The sequence below is a fragment of the Camelus bactrianus genome, chromosome 3 (assembly GCF_048773025.1).
Source record: "Camelus bactrianus isolate YW-2024 breed Bactrian camel chromosome 3, ASM4877302v1, whole genome shotgun sequence".
Classification (NCBI taxonomy): domain Eukaryota; kingdom Metazoa; phylum Chordata; class Mammalia; order Artiodactyla; family Camelidae; genus Camelus; species Camelus bactrianus.
This window is the reverse complement of record NC_133541.1, coordinates 23,563,179-23,582,532: the sequence shown is the minus strand read 5'-3', so window position 1 is coordinate 23,582,532 and position 19,354 is coordinate 23,563,179. Positions and strand designations below refer to the sequence as shown.

The 19,354-nt window shown below is 37.6% G+C and overlaps 1 protein-coding gene across 3 annotated transcripts in view; it reads right to left on the bottom strand.

Annotated features, from left to right (window-relative positions):
- CDH6 (cadherin 6) overlaps positions 1-19,354 on the bottom strand; it is a 121,229-nt gene that overhangs the window by 12,313 nt on the left and 89,562 nt on the right. For all 3 annotated transcript variants that reach the window (XM_074356632.1, XM_010955572.3, XM_074356639.1), the window contains 7 exons: positions 17,637-17,931; positions 14,367-14,486; positions 12,212-12,379; positions 9,867-10,054; positions 7,768-8,021; positions 2,547-2,683; positions 15-136 (listed from right to left, as the gene is read on the bottom strand). In XM_074356632.1, coding sequence (XP_074212733.1) covers positions 15-136; positions 2,547-2,683; positions 7,768-8,021; positions 9,867-10,054; positions 12,212-12,379; positions 14,367-14,486; positions 17,637-17,931 — 1,284 coding nt within the window. The remainder of the gene's footprint in view (positions 1-14; positions 137-2,546; positions 2,684-7,767; positions 8,022-9,866; positions 10,055-12,211; positions 12,380-14,366; positions 14,487-17,636; positions 17,932-19,354) is intronic.

Genomic DNA, 19,354 nt, shown 5'->3' with positions numbered 1-19,354 from the left:
CATATGAAACTCACCTGATCTGCTTTTGCTTTTTCACAGACAAAAGTTTCATAGAATTCAGCAAATTCTGGGGGGTTGTCATTGACATCCAGGACTTTAATATATAGAGGTACTCGGCTGCTTTGCTTTGGATTATCTGCAACATGCCAGAAAGAAAGGAATAGGCATTTTTACATTGATGGAAATATCTAGGAGACAAAACTACTTCCATTGATACAATGCAACTGGATAATAAACCCCAGAGTAACACGCAATAAAGAAAAGCTATCCAGGAAAGACATTTTATGGGCAGTTTTTAACGGAAGCCAAGAAAGCAGGCAGATGGGAAAAATGTGGACAAAAGGAAAAAGTCTGGGACAATTAAGATTGCTATTGGTCTTAGGTTTTTAGTTTGAATGCTGACTAAGAGCTAGACCTCGTGCTAAGCACTTTGCTAATATTATCTTATTTAATCCTTACAAACTTCTGAGATAGATACAATTATTGCCCCCATTTTGTAGATGAGGGAACTGAGACACAAAGAAATTAGGTGATTTGTCCATGTTCACAGAGATAGTAAGGAGTGGAGCTTAAATTCAAACTTGGGTCTGCCTGACTCCAAAGTGCAGGCTATTCACCTAAGATAATGACCGCAGAATCAATGCTTGAAGACCTGAGATAAATGAAGTATTTTGGCTGCCATCTCTGATGATCTCCTGGGTAGTATGGTGGTATGCAAGGCAGATTCCTCTCCTAAGAATCAGGAGCCGGAGTCTCTCACCTCAGGTCTCTTCATTCACTTCACTTATGCATCTATTTGTGTGTTCATTTCATAAATGTTTAGTGAGTATCTAATATCTCATTTGTGCCAGCCGGAATTTGGGGTGCTGAGGCACACTGGGAACATAACGAAGATCCTGCTTCCTGGAGCTTTGTTCTAATGGGGGTAGACAAACTGTAATACATAAATTATAATGGCCAGATGGCAAATGCTATCGAGAAATTAAACAGGAAAAAGGGACTGGAGAGAGAGAGAGGTGCTCCTCTGGATGGGATGACCAGGGATGGCTTCTCTGATGAGATGCCATTTGCACAGAGACATGAATGAAGAGAAGGATTAAGCCATGTGGATATTTCTGGCTCTCTAGGCAGAGGAAACAGCGAATGCAACGGCCCCAGAGTGGGAGAGAGCTGGTTTCGTACAAGCTTTTGGCTCTCGGCATCAAAGGTAGTTAAGAAATTTGGACCATAAGATTCTTAGGCTCCTTTGCATCTAAAATTTTTTCTTACATGATCCTTCCAAAGCTAGAGTTGCTGAAGTTGAAGTTTTAAAAGGTCTTTATCACTTGTACTTTCAAATATGTCAGAGAAACATTAAATCTTAAAAACAGAAATTTTTAGGTACAACAGTTAAAATACAAATGAACTGACCACTTCAGTAAAAAATGAAATTTCATGATGTTGCAAAAAATGATCCTTTTCAGTGGGAAATAATTTTGTAATTTTAAAGCTTTAAGGATGCTCTGTCATTGGTATCCACAGTAGCACCTCCACATAAATTCTGAAGATCAAATTCTTACCTAACAAATTTATAATGAGGAGTTCTTATCACTGCTTCTCAAAGCACTGCTTCATTTTGTCCACGTTGGTTATTTATTATTCTACTCAGTATCTTTCAGCCACTTCAAATCTTATGAATTATGCTGACAAAGAATATTACTGTAACACACCATTCGATATGGAATATTTCACGCTAGATACCCAACTGAGCTAAAAATGTTTGAACTTTTCAAATCAAAAACAAAAACTAAAAAAATGAGCTATAACTTAGAAGCCTATTTTTAAACATTTAAATGTTATTTTAAAGATCCTTTTTCTTTCATCTACTTAGGTCTACACATTGTGTTTACATTACACAGTTTCCACTGTGTATGTTCATCTTATTTGAAGTATTCCTCTGGCACTGTTTTTCTTTGCCTTAAATTTCATGGGAACTGCCATAAAATTCATTCTAAACATCGTGTGGACTACTTGACGGTTAGCATTGCTCACTTTAGTGTAACATGGAAAAGTTAAGATTTATATTGCTTAATTCTGTTGCGATTTTGAAATAGACATTCCATAGAAAACTAAAGGGTGAATATCTGAAAGATTTCTGAACAATGTCTACATTTGAGAGTACACTTGATCCTCACCCCTCCCCACCACCACACACACACATAAGTGTTTAACGGTGGGCCCATTTCTTTCATCTCCTTCTGTAATGTTCTGATTTGTAAGCTTTTTGGAATCAAATCCAACATGTACCAATTCAACCCAGATTGAGAGACGCTTTCCTGTTTTATTGTTCCCAAACTGCAGAACTTCCACAGTTGCTTCTGCATTTGTGAACGAACCAAGAGGTCTATAAGGAACATTACTGCAAATCATTTCAGGGCTCTTTCCCTCAATGTGTATCGAGCGGGATCATCAATATATGGTGATGAGTCTCAGCTGTGCTTCCCTAGCCCTTGCTGAGATGCTCTCTCCATCAACTGGGGCCAGCCATGGCATCAGATCGGACTTACTGATCTCTGTCGCTATCACTGTAATGTTGTGCCACAGCAGTGTTTCTCGATCAAGAAGTTTCGATGTGAAAATTGAACCATTTCCAGAATCAATGTTGAATATTCTGTCCATATCTGTGTGTCGGTCGACAGAGTACCTGAAAATGCAGAGGAGAATTTAGAAAGATTTTCCTTGTATTTGCTACTCTCACATTCTAAAACTATGCCCAGAATATCTGCTACATGAATTTTTTTCTACCTGTAGCACATATTGGAATGTCTATAACTTAAGATTAAGCAAAGTATTCTGAGACATTATTTCTTTCCAGTTGAGGTCTTAATAGTAAACCCACTAGAGAAGTTACATGATTTTGAGTATCACCACTAAAGTTTCTTTTTTTTAAAATTATGTCATTTGGATCAAGTTTATATAGTAATTGCTACTTTTTTATTGAAGTACTGCCAGTTACAATGTGTCAGCTTTTGGTGTACAGCACAACGTCCCCATCATGCTTATACACACATATATTCATTTTTATATTCTTTTTCATTAAAGGTTATTACAAGATATTGAACAAAGTTCCCTGTGCTATACAGCAGAAACTTTTTTAAAATCTATTTTTGGCTAACATTTGTAAATCTCAAACTCCCAAATTTATCCCTTCCCACCCTGTAATTGTTATATTTTAACTTAAGTTTTTAGAACTTTAGAACTTTAATGTGTGTGCATAAATAGGGTTATTAGCTATTTCTCTATTATTCATTTTACTTAAAAAACTCTGATGTTGAAAAAGCAAAAGATGGTTAATGTGGCCGAGGTTAGTGAGGCAGGAGGGGAGAGAAGAGAGGAGCTTGGGGAGAGAATCCACAGCTGGGACTGTAGACGGATGGGCTGGCCACAGTATGGAGCTGGAATTTATTCTAACTCAGTGTGAATCTACCAGTGGATTTTAGGCAGAGGAGTGTCACCATCTAACTCACGTTTAACAGAGATCGCTGACTAATTGAAGAGAGTACTGGGATAGTGCTGTGACAAACTGATAGAAAAGAGTGAAAACCAGGATTTGGGGAAGACCGTAAGTTCCAGTTTTGATATGTTGAGGCTGAGGTGCTCGAGGAAAGTCCAGGGAGCTCAAGATGAGCCTCTGGGCTGACAGCCTGGTTTCCTATTCAACTGTCTAGGAAGAGAGGGAGGACAGTGCTAAGAACAGAGTCACTTAAAGGATAAAGGGGAGAATGGAAAACCACAGGGACTAGAACAGTGCCCAGAATAGAGCAGGAATCTATAAACTTTTGAAAAGGGGAGTTCGGGGAATTCAAAGAAAACCAAGAGGTGTTTTAGAAACTAAAGAAGGACAAAGTCTTCAACATTGAAATTGATGAAAGACTAGCAGATTTTGAAAAATGTAATTTTCTTTATAAATGTATTACTAGTTTTTGGAAGTCATATGTAAGGGGAAAATATGTATACACTTTGTTTTACGGGGGGAGCAATAGAGAGAAAACTTAGAAGAAAGTTGATATGCTAAGGATGTTAGAAACAAAAAATTGCCCATTTCAGCTGGATTCTCAATATGTATGTCATGATAGGATATTTTAAAATGTCAGCTCAGTAGAAATACATTTTAAGTAAACGTCCTAACTAGGCAGACACAGGTGGAATTACTGTGAATGCTTTAAGAAAAATAAACTCTGGTTGCTAACTTGCAATAGTGTACCATGCATGTTTCAAGATTCTACTTCAATTAATTATTTTGTTTTAAGTACTACTAGTGAATTGTAATAAACAATATGTTACGTTAATAAAATCTGTTTTTGTCATCTAGCAGTTGTCTAAATAAAATAGATATGCCATTATTGCAGGCTATTTAAACCTGATTTTAAAGAGAATTAATGAAGTGCACAATGGATACATGTGTGTCAAGTTGGGTTAGAATTTCAGTTTGTTTATATGTCTAGTGTTTTATTATCAAAAGGGTTGAAATAGATGAAATAGCGATTGGTTTAGCCATTTATGCCACAAATCAACATTTATTAAGAATTTAGACAATAGCATTGACCTTTCTTATTTTTCCTCATTTTTAAATTGAGAATGATAAATATTTATAGGACATGATTACCAAAAAAGGAAATCTCAGTATTCATATACTTTGTAAGGAATTTAATAATTTTCTACAAATATATTTTTTCTCTCCTGATGCATCAGGCTTAAGGCACACTGCTTACTGCCTTTATAAGCTGTTAAAATTATACACAGCAGTAATCTTTTCTTGTTCTTTGTCCCTTTTCTTCCTGCTATAGTTTGAAGTTTTACGAGTAATCATATTTTCCCATCAAGCCTTGAAATAAAGGGTAAGGGGCGAGGAATTCTTAGCTGAAGGTGGCTTTTGATTTTAAACAGAAAGGACCATTTAGGAAATACCAAAATTGTGTATTATTTTCTTTCCTTAATTGGGGGATTTTAAAATGAATAGAAAACCTAAAATGTCTACCTTGATTAGAAAAGGTGCTGCATCTGAGACACACAAAGCTCTATTTGCTCGTTGTTTTCCTTTCCAAACTAATTTCAATTTATGTCCAGAAATGTAGTGTCTAGTCACATTAACTGTAAAAATAACTGATAAGGAAAAAGGTAATCAATCTCATCACGATTATGGCTGATCATTCTGCGAGCTAGCTCTTTTTTTTTCCTCCCTAGAACATTGTTTTATTCTGTGATCGAATAATTTGTTTTCTAGTGTATCCTGAAGGGAGATTTGTGGGTCAGGAAAGGAAGTGTGTTTGCATATAAATTTTCCATAATAGTATTCAGAGTGACGTTTTGTAAGACTTCCATGGAGATCAAAGGACATTTGTGGTATAAAGTGATAGAAAGAAAATTATTTTATGTGATCAAAGAATTAAAGACTTGTGCTTGCATAATGATAAACCATGTTTGAGGAAGAATTCTCTAGTGTTAATTGTGCACTCAATATGATGTCGAGCACCTAATTGTTCACTATATACGTTTCTCAAACAACCAAAAACTTTGTATGGTTGTACTTTTCTAACATAAGAATCTATTTTATCCTGTAAAGGAAATCACTGGGATATGGATTTATATACCAGTATATCTTTGTATATTTTTATCCTTAAATCTTTATCTATACATGGAATCCATATGTACCAAGGGAAGGTTGGCAGAAAAAAACTTCAAAATTAGCTGACAGCCAACCTAGTCTGACAAGCTAACTACTTCCTGTAATAAAACATAAAATAAATGTAGTGGGTAAAAGTGATATTTGGTATAAAAACTAAAATAGACATAAAAATCCAGCCTAAATTCCCAGAAGACATTATCTCCTTCATTTAAAAACATGCTGACTGATCAAAGAGGTAACCAAGCTCATATTTATAAATTTCCAAGATTAACACTTTCAAGTTGGTCTTGATATTGTCTTGCTAAGATTTTTTTTCTTATACAGTTAGAACAAACTCCAAGTGCGAGAATGTAGTGAAAAGCACTTAAAATTATTTGTATTATGCAAGCAAAGGCCGTCATTCATTTTCTTTATTAATAATATTAAATGTATAGGAGGAAAACTTGACCCATGAGTCTCCACGTGGCTGCTCTGGGTTTAGCATCCGATTCAGGGAGTCTATAGCTATTCCAGTAGGATGACAAAACAAGTCTGTTTTCCTGATGGTTTAAAATTATTCCCTGCAAGTAAGCCAGGCATTTTTGTGTCTTAGACGTGGGACTGGCCATGAGGCTTCATTTGAACAAAGGGCTCTGTGGCTAGAAAGTTAGGAAACACTGCCTTAGAGCCTCAAACTGTTTCATCTGTAATAAGGTTCTTCACGCAGCAGCCAGGGTGATCCTTTGAAAAAGTAGTTTCGGAACAGGTCACTCTACTCAAAGCTCTCAGTGGCTTCTTACCTCAATCAGAACAAAATCCGGTGGTTACCTGGGCCTACAGTCCTCAGTAAGACCTGCCTCGCTCACCACCTAGTGAACCTCCCTGCCTCCGCACACCTTGGGCTCCCGCCTGCCTCACTCTCTCCGCTTAGGAGGCCCCTTTGCCGCTCCTGCGTGCCCGGCAAGCTCTGGCGTCGGACCTCACCCTTGCTTTCCCTTTTCCTTGTGTGTTCTTCCCCCAGATATCAGTACGGTGCATCCCTTCATTTCATTCAAATCTTTACTCAGATGATTTCCTACAACAGGCACAAGCCTGACCACATCATCTAAAATAGTACCCAGACAGACACCCTTTGTTTCCGCACGCTCTTATTTGACTGCTCACACTTTTTCACCTGACATAGCACGTATCTTTGCTTACTTCTGTCCGTCCCCATTAGAACACAGGCTCCATGAGGCCAGGGCTTGGTACCGTTCTCTGTTGTGCCCCCGGTGCCTAGAACACGCCTGGCACAAGGCACACACCCTGGCCACGATAGATTTGTGGGCTCACTGGCTCAGCGTCTCAGTCTGCTCACTTCCTCATGGGGAATAATTTACACAACAGGATTCTGATTTACAAGTTTACTCATCTAGTCCACCAAGCTACTGGCTAAAGGCTGGACATCGTTGACGCCAGTGCTTTCATAAGACTCTAGAATACTTGAGCATCAGTGGTCTCAAAGAACAACGAGGCTTTCTTCCAACAGGCCTTACAGCTAGGGTGTAAGCAAAGTACAGGGAACATAGAGCTTGCTTCCATAGTATATATTTGGGCACAACTCTATTAATTTCCCCAGGATTTCACAGACATATATCATGAAATGGTTCTTATTTTTATCCGTGTCTTGAAAAGAAAACAGTTACACATCCAAATAGAGCATAATTCCGCCTTTAAGCGTCACATGGTAGGTTCTTCCGCACTTGAAAAATGGACTCTCAAGCTCAATGCCTTGTTTGTTAAAAATCACAATGCTTTCTCCATGCCAATCTTTGACAAATCTAAGACCTTAAAAAAAAAAAAATCCCAGGCCATTCAGCTGCACTACCTTGTACCACTTCCCCGTAAGCAGTAAACTCCTTATAACTCATTTTATGCTCCCCTCCCCCCAACTTTGTGTTTTCTATGTTTATGTGGTTGCTAAATAATATCGAGCAAGGAGAGTGAAGGTGCTCTTTAAAGTAGTTTTTCAGGAAGACACAGCTAATTGGAAAAAAAGGATTCATCTTTTCCAATTTACAAGTGGATATCTGAATGTAAATCAACAAACTTATGGAAGAGGCATGTCACACAAGTGTGCTTACTTGACAGGATTCCTGGGAGCATCCGGATCTTGGGCTGTGACGGAGCCTATTGTCGTGTTTATCTGAGCATCTTCTCTTATCTGCAGGATGTAGGCTGGTTTGCTGAAGACGGGGGGCTCATCTACATCTTCCACCACAATTCTAACTGTGGCTGAATCTTTGAATGGACCCAAGTAGAGAAAGCGGGGTTCAACGTGAGGATTGGAGGCTTCCACTTTGAGGGTGTACACTTTCTTCTTTTCAAAGTCCAAGAGCTTGTTGAGGCGGGAGGGAAGAAGTGACATATATAAATCAGCCAAGACACAGAAAGCTAAGACATCAGCCATTTTTAGTGCAAACCGCTGGGAAATGAATGTGATCACATGGCTTAGAGACATCACTACACAGTGTGATACTGGGCAAAGACATGGGAGTTCAGATGCCACACAACCCTGATGGAAGTGTGAACTGAAACCATGTACCAGGGGCACAAGTTATGATGGGCAGGAGGGGGAACCTAGAAACAAGAGTCTGTTATAGACCCCTTTTTAAAGAAAAAACCTTTATATTTGACTAGAGGGAGCCACACTAGAGGCAGGTTGACAAATATGTAGTAGATCATTCTGTGTCAGATGTTGTCACATTTCGCTTTAATTGAATAGCTAATAAGTATTTAAAATTTGTCCGTATCTGGGTCCCATCCTGGACCATTAAGCCAAAATATCTGGTGTGGGGATGACAATACCTTTTAAACATGCCCCCTCCCCCAGTGATTCAACTGTGCAGACAGGATGGAGAACCACAGGTTTCCAGAATGATTCCCTCTTCCTCATTCAGATAAAATAGATTAATCTTTTTTTCTTGGCATGAGGTGATAAAATATTCCAAGTGATATCCTGATAAAGGCATCTGGCTAATTGCTTGCCAAAGAAAGTAATGATCATTGTTGTCAGAGGTCTTTAGGAGAAGTATCTCTGCTTCTGGAGACATAGTGAACCCAAGTGCTTATTGCTGACTTTTAGTTTTAGATGATAATATGACAAGGCTCACTAGAAACACAATTAATCAAGACGTTAGTGAATGCGATTTAGTTGGCTAGGCAAAATTTCAGTTTGAATCTGATAAGGCACCAAGAAAATTAAAAAGGTTAATGCACACTAATGGGCTTCCTAATTATATTACAGTATAAAACATTGATCTGAATGTCACTTAAACATGTTTTATTGTGTTTCCAGATATTAAGACATGTAATCCAAAGCTTAAGAGGAAAATGCATCTTATTTACATCCACCTGTGCTTACATTTACCAGCAAATATAACAGTGTGCTAAAGGAGGGAGAAAATATTACACCATACATGATAAAAGTGAAATCATTAAAAAATAAGCCAAATTAATATTATTTTTAGCTTTGAAGCACATAGTTTATTGGTTTTTAATTTTTGCCATATTTTAGTATACTGCTCCATGGTGCCAGACAATTTTGGGGGGTAAGTAGTAAATAAGTACATAGGGGAAAAACGGAATTCAGAATATAAAGACTTTATTATTGTGCTCCAAAAAATAGCTAAAGAGCTTGCAGGAAGTTATGTTACTTTATTTTTGTGGTCTTTATATATCCCCTCTAACTCAAGCCATCTTTATCACTGCTTGCATTGCCGTTTCCTTCAAAGCATGTAACCGCATTTGTAGTTACACGTCTCCTTCTTTGCTTTCTTGTCCATGAGAACAGTTGCACAAGAGCAGAGACCATCCTGTGGAAGGTACTATTGCACCTCCAGCATCTAGAACAGTGTCTGGTACTGTTTTTAAATTTATTGTTCATTTACATGATTTATTTCATGCATTTTTATGTATATCATTTGTTTATATTATTTATTTAGTTAGGAAGTTCTTAAAAATTTATTGGAAGTATGAGATTAATGAATGCAGAAGATTATGGAAGGCCCCTGAAAGCCAACCAAAGGGCTCTCAATGTAATTAGACTAGGTATTTAAGAAAACAATGAATAAAATGAGACTTGAGAGGCATGTTCATGTGAGATGTAATTGCCCCTGGTTACTTGGGGACCAGAGTAAAGTAAATGCCTTCATTTGGATGGTATTTTTTAAAAATGCATTACCTTTTTGACAGTTATAATCCCTTCCTGGGTCTCCTGATCGGTGATGACATCAAACATGTCCAGCCCCTCTCCCTCTGTAATGCTGTACTCAATTTCAGCATTTTCTCCTACGTCAGCGTCACTGGCTTTGATTCTGCCAATTGGTGTACCCGGTGGAGAAGATTCAGGGGTTTTAAACTGGTACGTACCTATCAATCACCGGACAGATACAAGTCAAACACAGACTAATTACACACCATCATTAATAAAAAAAAAACCCATTTTCTAGCAGTTCTTTCAGACATTACCACAGATGCAGGCAGATTTGTGCTTTCCTTAAAGTAATTAATGGTGCCCTGTTCTCCTTACATGTTTACTTTCATGATTGTTAAGAATGCTTCTTCTATTGCATGACCTGTCTCTTGGCAAAGGGAGATCACTTTTCTTGTCCTGTAAATAGGCTTCCAAGTTTATGGTGTGATTGTGAGAAAGTCTGAACTGTTAGACCAGGGTGCAGGTTTCAATGTTAGTGTAATCTAACAGAAAGAATAGAAAAGTATTTAACCTGAACTGTGATTTTAAGCTAATTACTAGATATTCTTTAAAAGAGTTCTTCCTGTCATTGCTAATAATAACTGAAGGTGAAAACAAATTACAGCAATTAGGAGAACGTATCCAAGTAGAGATTCTTCACTCATACATGAAGCTGGTCTAGTTGTAGTTAGGGGTATAGGTAAGTACATTGAGAAATAACTTTTTCTAATAACTTTTTCTAATTTTGACTAATTTTTTCCTTTAAATTTTATTACAGCATTTTTTTCCCGTGCATAGATGTCTCCCATTCTTGTGTTTATATCCCTAATTTAAAAAACTAGATTTCATAGACATATACTTTTTTTATGTCTTCATGTTGGAAAATTAGTTTTCAGGAGCCTACGTGTTGAGTTTCAATTTAGATCTTCCAGGCCAGCATCAAAAAAATAAAACAATAAAGACAAAGCTTATTCTGCTTTCATCCATCACATTTTGCAAACCATTCACACAAATTGTTTTGGAAAAATTGTAGACTGTGACACTAGTGAAGTATAGCCCTTCAGTAATATTAATCCACTAAGTATTGAGCTCATCCTTGGTAAAATGATAAAACAGGACAAGTTTTTCTCTAATGTATTGCACTTCCATTTTGGGTGCCTCCAACCCTTTTTTCTCCCTTCCCCTCCCTTGCCTCGGTACATTATTCAGTAATGATCACAGTCTATTTAAGGAGACAGCAGAGTGGGAAAAGGTCCCCTGGTATCAAGGTCCAGTTAAATCCTTTTGTTATCCTTCCCCAGGGGATCCCCACATGGAAAAGGAGGTTTTGGGGAAAGTGTTGGTGACCCTGATATTTTCATTTCAGGCCTTCTGGAGGGGGTGTTTTAGGGTTCATAAAACCTTTCTTTTACCGGTTAAATCGGGTATTGTTTAGCTGACTATTCTGTTTCTGCATTGAGCTGACTGTGGTTAAATATTTGAAAAAAATAAAGAAAATAAAACTATTTCCTGTTGCTCCATGTGCATCTCCGTTATAAAATAAGCTCTTATGAGCTGATCAGCTTTAAAAAAGGCCATGATGGAGTACATGGGTATTCTAGTTCATGGTGGACAATTATTCTCTCTTGGAAGACAAGATTCAGGTAGTTTTCTCAGGAGATCATGACCAGAAAGGAATTTTGTTCCTGCATTAAATCCAGTACCCACTTGAGGTCTTTAAAGAGAAATGGTCTCAAAGATACTGCTTAAGACAGAGTGGGCATTTACAAATGTTGTTTCTTTCCTTCCTACCTAACCATGAGCGTTAAAGATTCAGAGATGACTTTTGGTATCTCAATTAACCATAATGTGGAAAACTATTTCTGATTACAAATGGATTAAGTATGTAGTTACTTCCACAGCTGTATTTTTAGAAACAGTAAAATGATAAATCCTCCCCTTACAAAGCCTTGTGAGGATTTAAAAGAGATTACACGCCTGATTAAATTCACAAAATATCAAGTCAAATTTTTCCTAACGGCAGCATGCTTGTGTACATATGTTCCGTACAAGCACATTTAAGTCTGAGGTGGTCTTTTCAATAAGGAAAAATAAAACAACGATGTTGCTTTTACAGTAAAAGCCGTATCGGACAATCGCTCAGCTAATTACCGATAAATGTTCACATCTACTGAGCATAAATAAGCACTGTCAACTCATTTTTCATAGAAGTGCCAGTTCTTGCTAAGGTCACTAAGTTTGACAATTAATAATAATAATGGAAAAGAAATATTCTTAAAGTTACAGTTTTATAAAAGTGCACTGAAGAAACTCATTCAATCAAATGCTCCTACTCTGGGGAAACCGAGGAGGGTTGTCATTGACGTCCGTCAGCGTGATGTTCACCGTGGTGGTCCCAGACAGTCCCCCCATCTGGCCGCCCATGTCCTTGGCTTGAATCACCACTTGGTACTGCTCCCTGTTTTCTCGATCCATGTTGAGCAAAGCCGTCTTGATGATACCTATGGATGGACGAGAAATTCAGAAGTGGAAAGGGATGTACTGAAAGTACTTTAGAGAATCATTTATTTATGCAAACATAGATTGTCACCCACAACATGCATAACACTATGCAGATGTCATGGGTGACCATAAGGATGATTAGAGGTAGCCTTTGTACTGCAGGAAATTAAAACCACGTGGGGCATTAGATACATTAATATCTACCTGTAATGCAAGGAGAAATGAAAGCAAGTGAAAGTCACCTGCTGCAACAATGCAGACCGCACGTAGTATAAATATTAAGTGTTATAAGATGACAACAGCCAAATATAACTTGGTGTGTGGCACAAGGGTATACTACGCTAACTGCTTGATAAAAGACACGTGGCTGTACTCGGAGGAAATTGTTAAGAAAGTCATATACTTGAACTGGCCCTTGAGTTTCACTTTACCGAACTGGCTAATTGCTCATCAAATATATCCACCATAATAAATGTTCTGAGGATTTTCTAAACCACAAAACTATGGTCTTATGAAAGCAAAGTATCAGTTCTCTTATAATGATCATCTTATATGAACCTAGAGAATTTTTTTCCCTAAAGCTGATGTGAATATTAGTTCAATGGGTCCCAGCACTGACCAACATTCTTAAGTTAGGTAAAATTTATCTCTGTTGCTAGGTAGTTACAAAATAATTGGTTGAAAGAACTTCTAAAAGTTTGCCTAATTTCTGTGTAAGGCTTATGCTTAAATTAACAACATTCTTTCAAAAATCTCTGGAGACGTCTTTATAACCTTCTCTGGTGGCACGTTTCAGTGCTTAACAACTAATAAAGTTGAAAATACCTTTAAAAATTTTTGACAAGAATACCTCAGACAACAGGTTAATTTTATTCCTATATTCTTGGCTTCAGTGAAAGTAAAACTGCTTTCTGTTCTCCAAATAATAGTACTTCTCTATTTAAATACAGGAGATCACCTTAACCTTTTGTCCTTTAAACTGAATAATTCTAATTTTTCATCCTCATTGTTTTTAAACTCAATATCTTCTTTATCCTTGGGATTCTTTCCAGGTTCACTGCTCCTCTTACATCAATTTCCAACTGGATGTAGTACACTAGAAAGGTTTTGATTTCTACTAACAACAATGGATGCTTGAAAATTGTATAAAAGGAACCTGACTCCTATTTTGATAGCAAAAATATGCATAGAATTTACTGTACAGTACACATGATATTTACTAAAAAAAAAATCATCGTAAGTTAGTAAGCAACTCTGTAGAGAAAGTGCAGAAAAATGAGACGTTGCAAAAAGGATTCCATTAGAACAATCTACTTTGGTTTTTAGGACGGTATCAGTAAGGATAGGCTAGACAACGGGATAATGAACAAAGTAAAATCTCAGTGGCTGAACAGAACTAAACTGCTCTGTGCAGGCCGGTAAGAGACTGCTCGTGACAATCCTTATGCATTCAGGCTGGAGACCCACTCAATGTTGGTTTCCATCCATGATCACTGTGGCAGGAGGAAGGGAACATGGTAGACTGTGCACCAGGTCTAAAAATTCTGCTTGGAAATGACTCGTATCACGGCCACACTTAATTGGCCCGAATAAATCACGTGGCTACATATAGCTTCAGAGAAGGGTAGAGAGATGCAGTCCTACCAAATAACTAGAAAAAGAAGAAACAGAATAAAAGTAAATAGCTCTACTGGCTATCAGAGGGGATTGGCCTTTTCGCTTTATCTCAAACTGGAGGAAAAAATAAAGCAATGTGTAGTTTTTCTAAATATACCCTGTATAAACACAGTGGATGAAAGATCCATTGTTTGATTTCTTGATTAAAATGATCTGAATGTCATGTTTACAACTTTATCATTGGTACTGGGGAGGTGAAGATAAGAAAATTCAATCACACAGTTTTTATTTAAAAATAGGCTAGCTCAGCTGAGCATGTCAATTAAAATTACAGATTTTGTAAAGAGAAGATCCAGAAGGAATTCTAACCTGTTTCTGATTCAACTGAAAAATAGGGCTGCCCCTGTAGGATGCTGTAGACAACTTTAGCGCTATTCCCGTACGTCGGATCATCAGCATCAGTTGCAGTGACTTGGATAACAAACGTGCCTGTAATGACAGAAACACGAATTAAAAATAAATTAAGGGTTCATTATGGATCCCTGATACACACACATAAGGAGAAAGCACAATCTTACTTCTGTACAAAACTGTTATGGCAGGGCAGTGGAGAACTCCAGCAGGGTCCCAGGCTACAAAGCCTTGGATTCCTCACTCTGATGCAATGTGACCAACGTTTATAAATATCGTAAGGATTAGATTAAAGGAAGGCCTAGGAATGATCATGACTTTGGGTGGAACTGATTCCAACCCACCTCTAAGGGTGAGATTTGATTGGATTCTTGCCACTGTGATTCTTTCAAGTTACCTAGGCCTAAATCAACTGTCATCGTGCACTACTTGTTCAACAAGGATTAGTTTTAGGAATTGTTCAATCAAGGGGCCATTCATGATTTTGCTGGAAATTTGCTATGTCATAGGTGCTTTTTTACTCCTGGACTGTAATGTGCTGATGTGAAGCCTGCAAATGTAGCAGCTATTTTGTGATCTTAGAAATGCCAGCCTGAGGACAAGGCTGAATAGACAGAAAATTACAGAGAAATAGCTAGAACCCAAATCAAACCATGTTCAAAGTCCACTTTATTTTTGGACTAAAGTATTGTGGCCAATAAATACTTCCATTGTTTAAAATAGTTTGAACTGGATTTTCTATTACCTGCAAATAAAAGCATCTTAAGTAGTAAATCTAATCTCTGATAATTCTGAGAGGTTGAAAGACCTTGAACCTTAAGAGAAGTGTTTTCAATTAAATAAAGAATTAATTGGAACAGCAGAGCATACACATCTGGAATTTACAATCCCAAAAGATGATTATAATGAAATGTACAAAGAAGGCTATGACGTTTTAGATTGGCATTCTTATTTTAGAGACCACATGTTAATAATAACTTCAAAGTATCCCCAATCTCCATGAAACTCCATGCAAATTTTTGTATGTATGTCTACATGTATATTACACTGAGGAGAAGATCCACAGATTTTATCTGAATCTCAAAGGGGTCTGTGACTTCCCAAAAGGGTAAGACCCTCTGATTAAGATCCTTTTCAGGCTGACTTTTGGTATTCATATTAGATAAAGAGTAAGCACACTGTTAGAATTCTCTTGTCCACGAACAGAGCAGAGAAGTCACATTTAGGGAATGTTAGAATTTTTACATTGCTTTTGTAATATCTAACCAATTCCATTTACCGAACAAATATACTGTATTGTGTTACAGTTGGATGCTCTGCAGGTAGCATGTTTGATGCATGAGATAGAGCACCCGTCCTTGTAATCTGGCAAGGGAGGAACGGAGGTGGGGGAATGAGAGAATCGTATGATTTTAGAACAGGAGCTAATAGAAATCAACAATCACCTACGTTACTTGACATCGATACAAAATTTGATCGCTTTTAGAATATGATTGTCTGGGTATTTTGAGTGCCTATTAGTTGTCAGATGTTATATGGGGGGCTCTGCACTTATTTTCTCCCTTCATCCTTATGTTAAGGATTTAGGAGTCGATATTTATTACTTCTTTTTTTATAGCTCTGGAACTGGAGGGTCAGAGACAGCAAGTCATTTATTTAAGGCCACATTGCTGCTTCTTAGTGGTGATTGTTTCAAATTCAGGTTTGTTTGCCACCACCCTGCTGTTGTTCCACTACCTTTATGTAATTCCCTTAGGATACCTTTACTATCACAATGACATGTTAATTTATGATAATGATGAATATCAACATAACTGTGCCTGTGTGCAAACCAGAAAGACTTCTCTTCCTCAAGACGGGTTACTATCAGCTACCCCCCATATTTATAAAACATATTCAATTTTATAGTGGCTTCAAAAGTAAAATGGCGCCCCCTGTAGTTGTGCAGTCACACCTTGCACACCTGGTTACAACTGCCGTGCGTGGTGCTGATCACAAGACTATCCTTCATTCACTCTTCCTCCTCCTTTACCACTCAGAGGAAAACTATTTTTCCTAACAAATCTTCCTTTGAAAAGAACTCCAATTCTCCACTTAACTTGGGCGATGGTTTGTGATTCTTCTAACACAACAAACTGACTTGAAGTAATGAGATGCGCAGCATCTTCGTGAGAAAAACGTAGATGTTTCATAATCATTCCTGTGGATTATGTATTTTCCAAGTCTTAGAACTGTGAACTGAAAATGTCTCTGACAGCTGACTCACAGAATTATAGAAATGTTTTTATTATGCAATTTAGCCCTTTTGAATTTGACACTGAATGAAACTTAAAATAACCCTTTATACAAGTACTTTAAAATTTCTGTCTCCTATGAAGTGTTTTAATGTGGCTAACAGTGATGTCAGTAGGATTTTTTCCCTTAATTTAAATTCTATTTACCTTTTCCCCATCTAGGCAAATTAAATACACACACATTAACTTTAAAATTGGTAGTATGATTGTGCACAAAATATTAATTTACCATATTAATGTCATGAAAGTCCCTTGATTTCCACCACTTAGTAAAGAATATGTCCCCTAGACATCATCTGCATACTGTTTGTGGATTTTAAAAAGTTTTCTTTGAGTTTCATTCTCAAATATAATTACACTTTAGCCTGGACTGTAAATTCAGGCTTTTGGTTTCTGTTTGGGAGATCCTTACCTGGAACTTGATATCACTATGGGCTAAGAGAAATAGAGAGGGCTGTTGTCTTTCAGTCCAAGAAATAAAGTGGGGATTTAGAGTGGGAGAGGAAGTAGATGAGACGGTCTCTCTCTTCCTCCCTTCCCCTCTCACCCTGCCACATTTCATACCCTAATCACTAGAGGAGATGCTGTTTTCTTAAAAATGAGAAGACTAGGGAGACGGTGTAGCTCAGTGGCAGAGTGTGCACTTAGCATGCACAAGGTCCTGGTTTCAACACCCAGTACCTCAATTAGAAAAAAAAAGAATCTAATTACCCCCCCCCCAAAAAAAACCCCACAAAAAACAAAACAAAACAGAAAGATAAGACTAGAGTAATGTTAGGAAACACTGGGACAATTTCAAAAAGGACATAAATAGATTGTTTGAAATTCTTTTAGAATTTAGCATCTAAGTTCATTCAGCTCAGTAAATTTCACTCGTAGGATTCAATACTCAGTTGATGCCCTAGAGGAAACGGCTGAATCACATCCCACTCACCGACGTCAGACATCTCGGGCACAGTCGCCGTGTAAACCTCCTCAGTGAATATCGGCTCATTGTCGTTGATGTCATGGATCTTGATGATGAATTCAGACTCGGGCTCCACGGGTCTCCCTGTTTTTCTGTTTATAGCCTGAGCTCGAAGGATGTAAACAGGTTTTTCTTCCCTGTCCAGCCTCTTGGTGGCTTGTATATCCCCTGTGTTTTCATTGATAATGAAGAGATCTCCTGCTCCATCTCCTGAAAGGATATATTTAAGTGATCCATCTCCTCTATCCTGGTCTGAATGTAACTAGTGTAGAAAAAAAAAATTAAAGAAAATAAAAGTCAAGCACGTGATCCTAAACTGTTTGTCTTTATGATGCAATGTTACATTAACTTTCATTCAATTCTTTCTAAGGGTTGCAGAATTTTTTTCTTTTACTGTTTGCTTAAATCCTCAATAGTAAATGCCGTCCGTTCATGAACATGTTTTCTTATAATTACAGAAATTTCCAGAACTGGAACAGAGCTTGAATAAAATTTAGTAATCCTTATTTTGAAGAATGGAAAACTAAAGTCCAGAGCAATAGCAAGATGCCCAAGGACATATTAGCCTGGCTGAAAAGAAACTAGTTTCGCTATTTTCTTATTTTCACGACAGCTCTCACATTCTACTAATACACTCTCCACCTCACTTTTATGTCCACAGATACAGCAGAGAAGACATACTATTGAGAAAAGGATTTTGGCTTTTGAATGAGAAGGACTTGAGTACATTCTGCCTCTACACTTTCTTGGTGAATTTAGGGAAGCTAGTCAATCACCTGGATTCTAATATGATGGAGTTGTAATCAGTTTTCTAGGAATATGTGAAATTTATTTATTATGAAATTCAACTTGAGGTGTTTGAGAAACACCTGAAGTGCTTCCAGGCACAATATCTTGAAACCCACCAACTAGGCAACTTATAAGATCACTTGGAATAAGAACATTTAATGTATATTTTAGTTTAATACAGCAAAGGACCTTCTAAAAAGTACAGGCAGCCTAAAACTGAATAGTCTACCTTATGATGTGGTGGGCTCCCTGCTCCTGAAGGTAATCAAGCAGAGGCTCTGATAAATTAACAGCCAGTGAAGAGTTGGATTAAATGAATGTGAAGATAGCACCGAAGTGAAGAGGACAATCCTAACTTGGAAAAGTAGCCCATGTTACTTGTCCTGAATTTTATTCCCATATGTTGACTCCCTTGTTGTTTCCTGAGTTCCTTTTCCCCACCTTAGCAAAAGTTTAGGCAGTATCTCATAGGTCTTTAGATAATCTAACCCTATTTCACAAGCTTTTTCTAAAAGTGCTTTTATCAAGGAGAACTATTTGCAGACTTCAGCTGTAAGTATCAGCTACATACAGACAAGTTAGTTTTAGTGGGAATGCTGCTAATCTTGAAACCGAGCAGGACCCTGCGGGGCCCTCCTGGGTACAAAAGCCCCTCCTGTTCCCTGTTCCTTGTTGGTAGAGACAGGCTTTAGTCCCCTAGGCCTTTCCTGAGTTCTAAAGAGCAGACTCAAGCAGCGACTAATTATGGGAGTGAGGGGATGCAGAAACAAAGGAAAAGCAAATAGTTCAGTGATAAAACAGAGTACTAGTTCCTCCTGAAGGGATATACATAACAATCTGATACATATTTTTGAGTTCTGCAGAAACTAAGACCCCCACACAAGGTGGAGGATGGT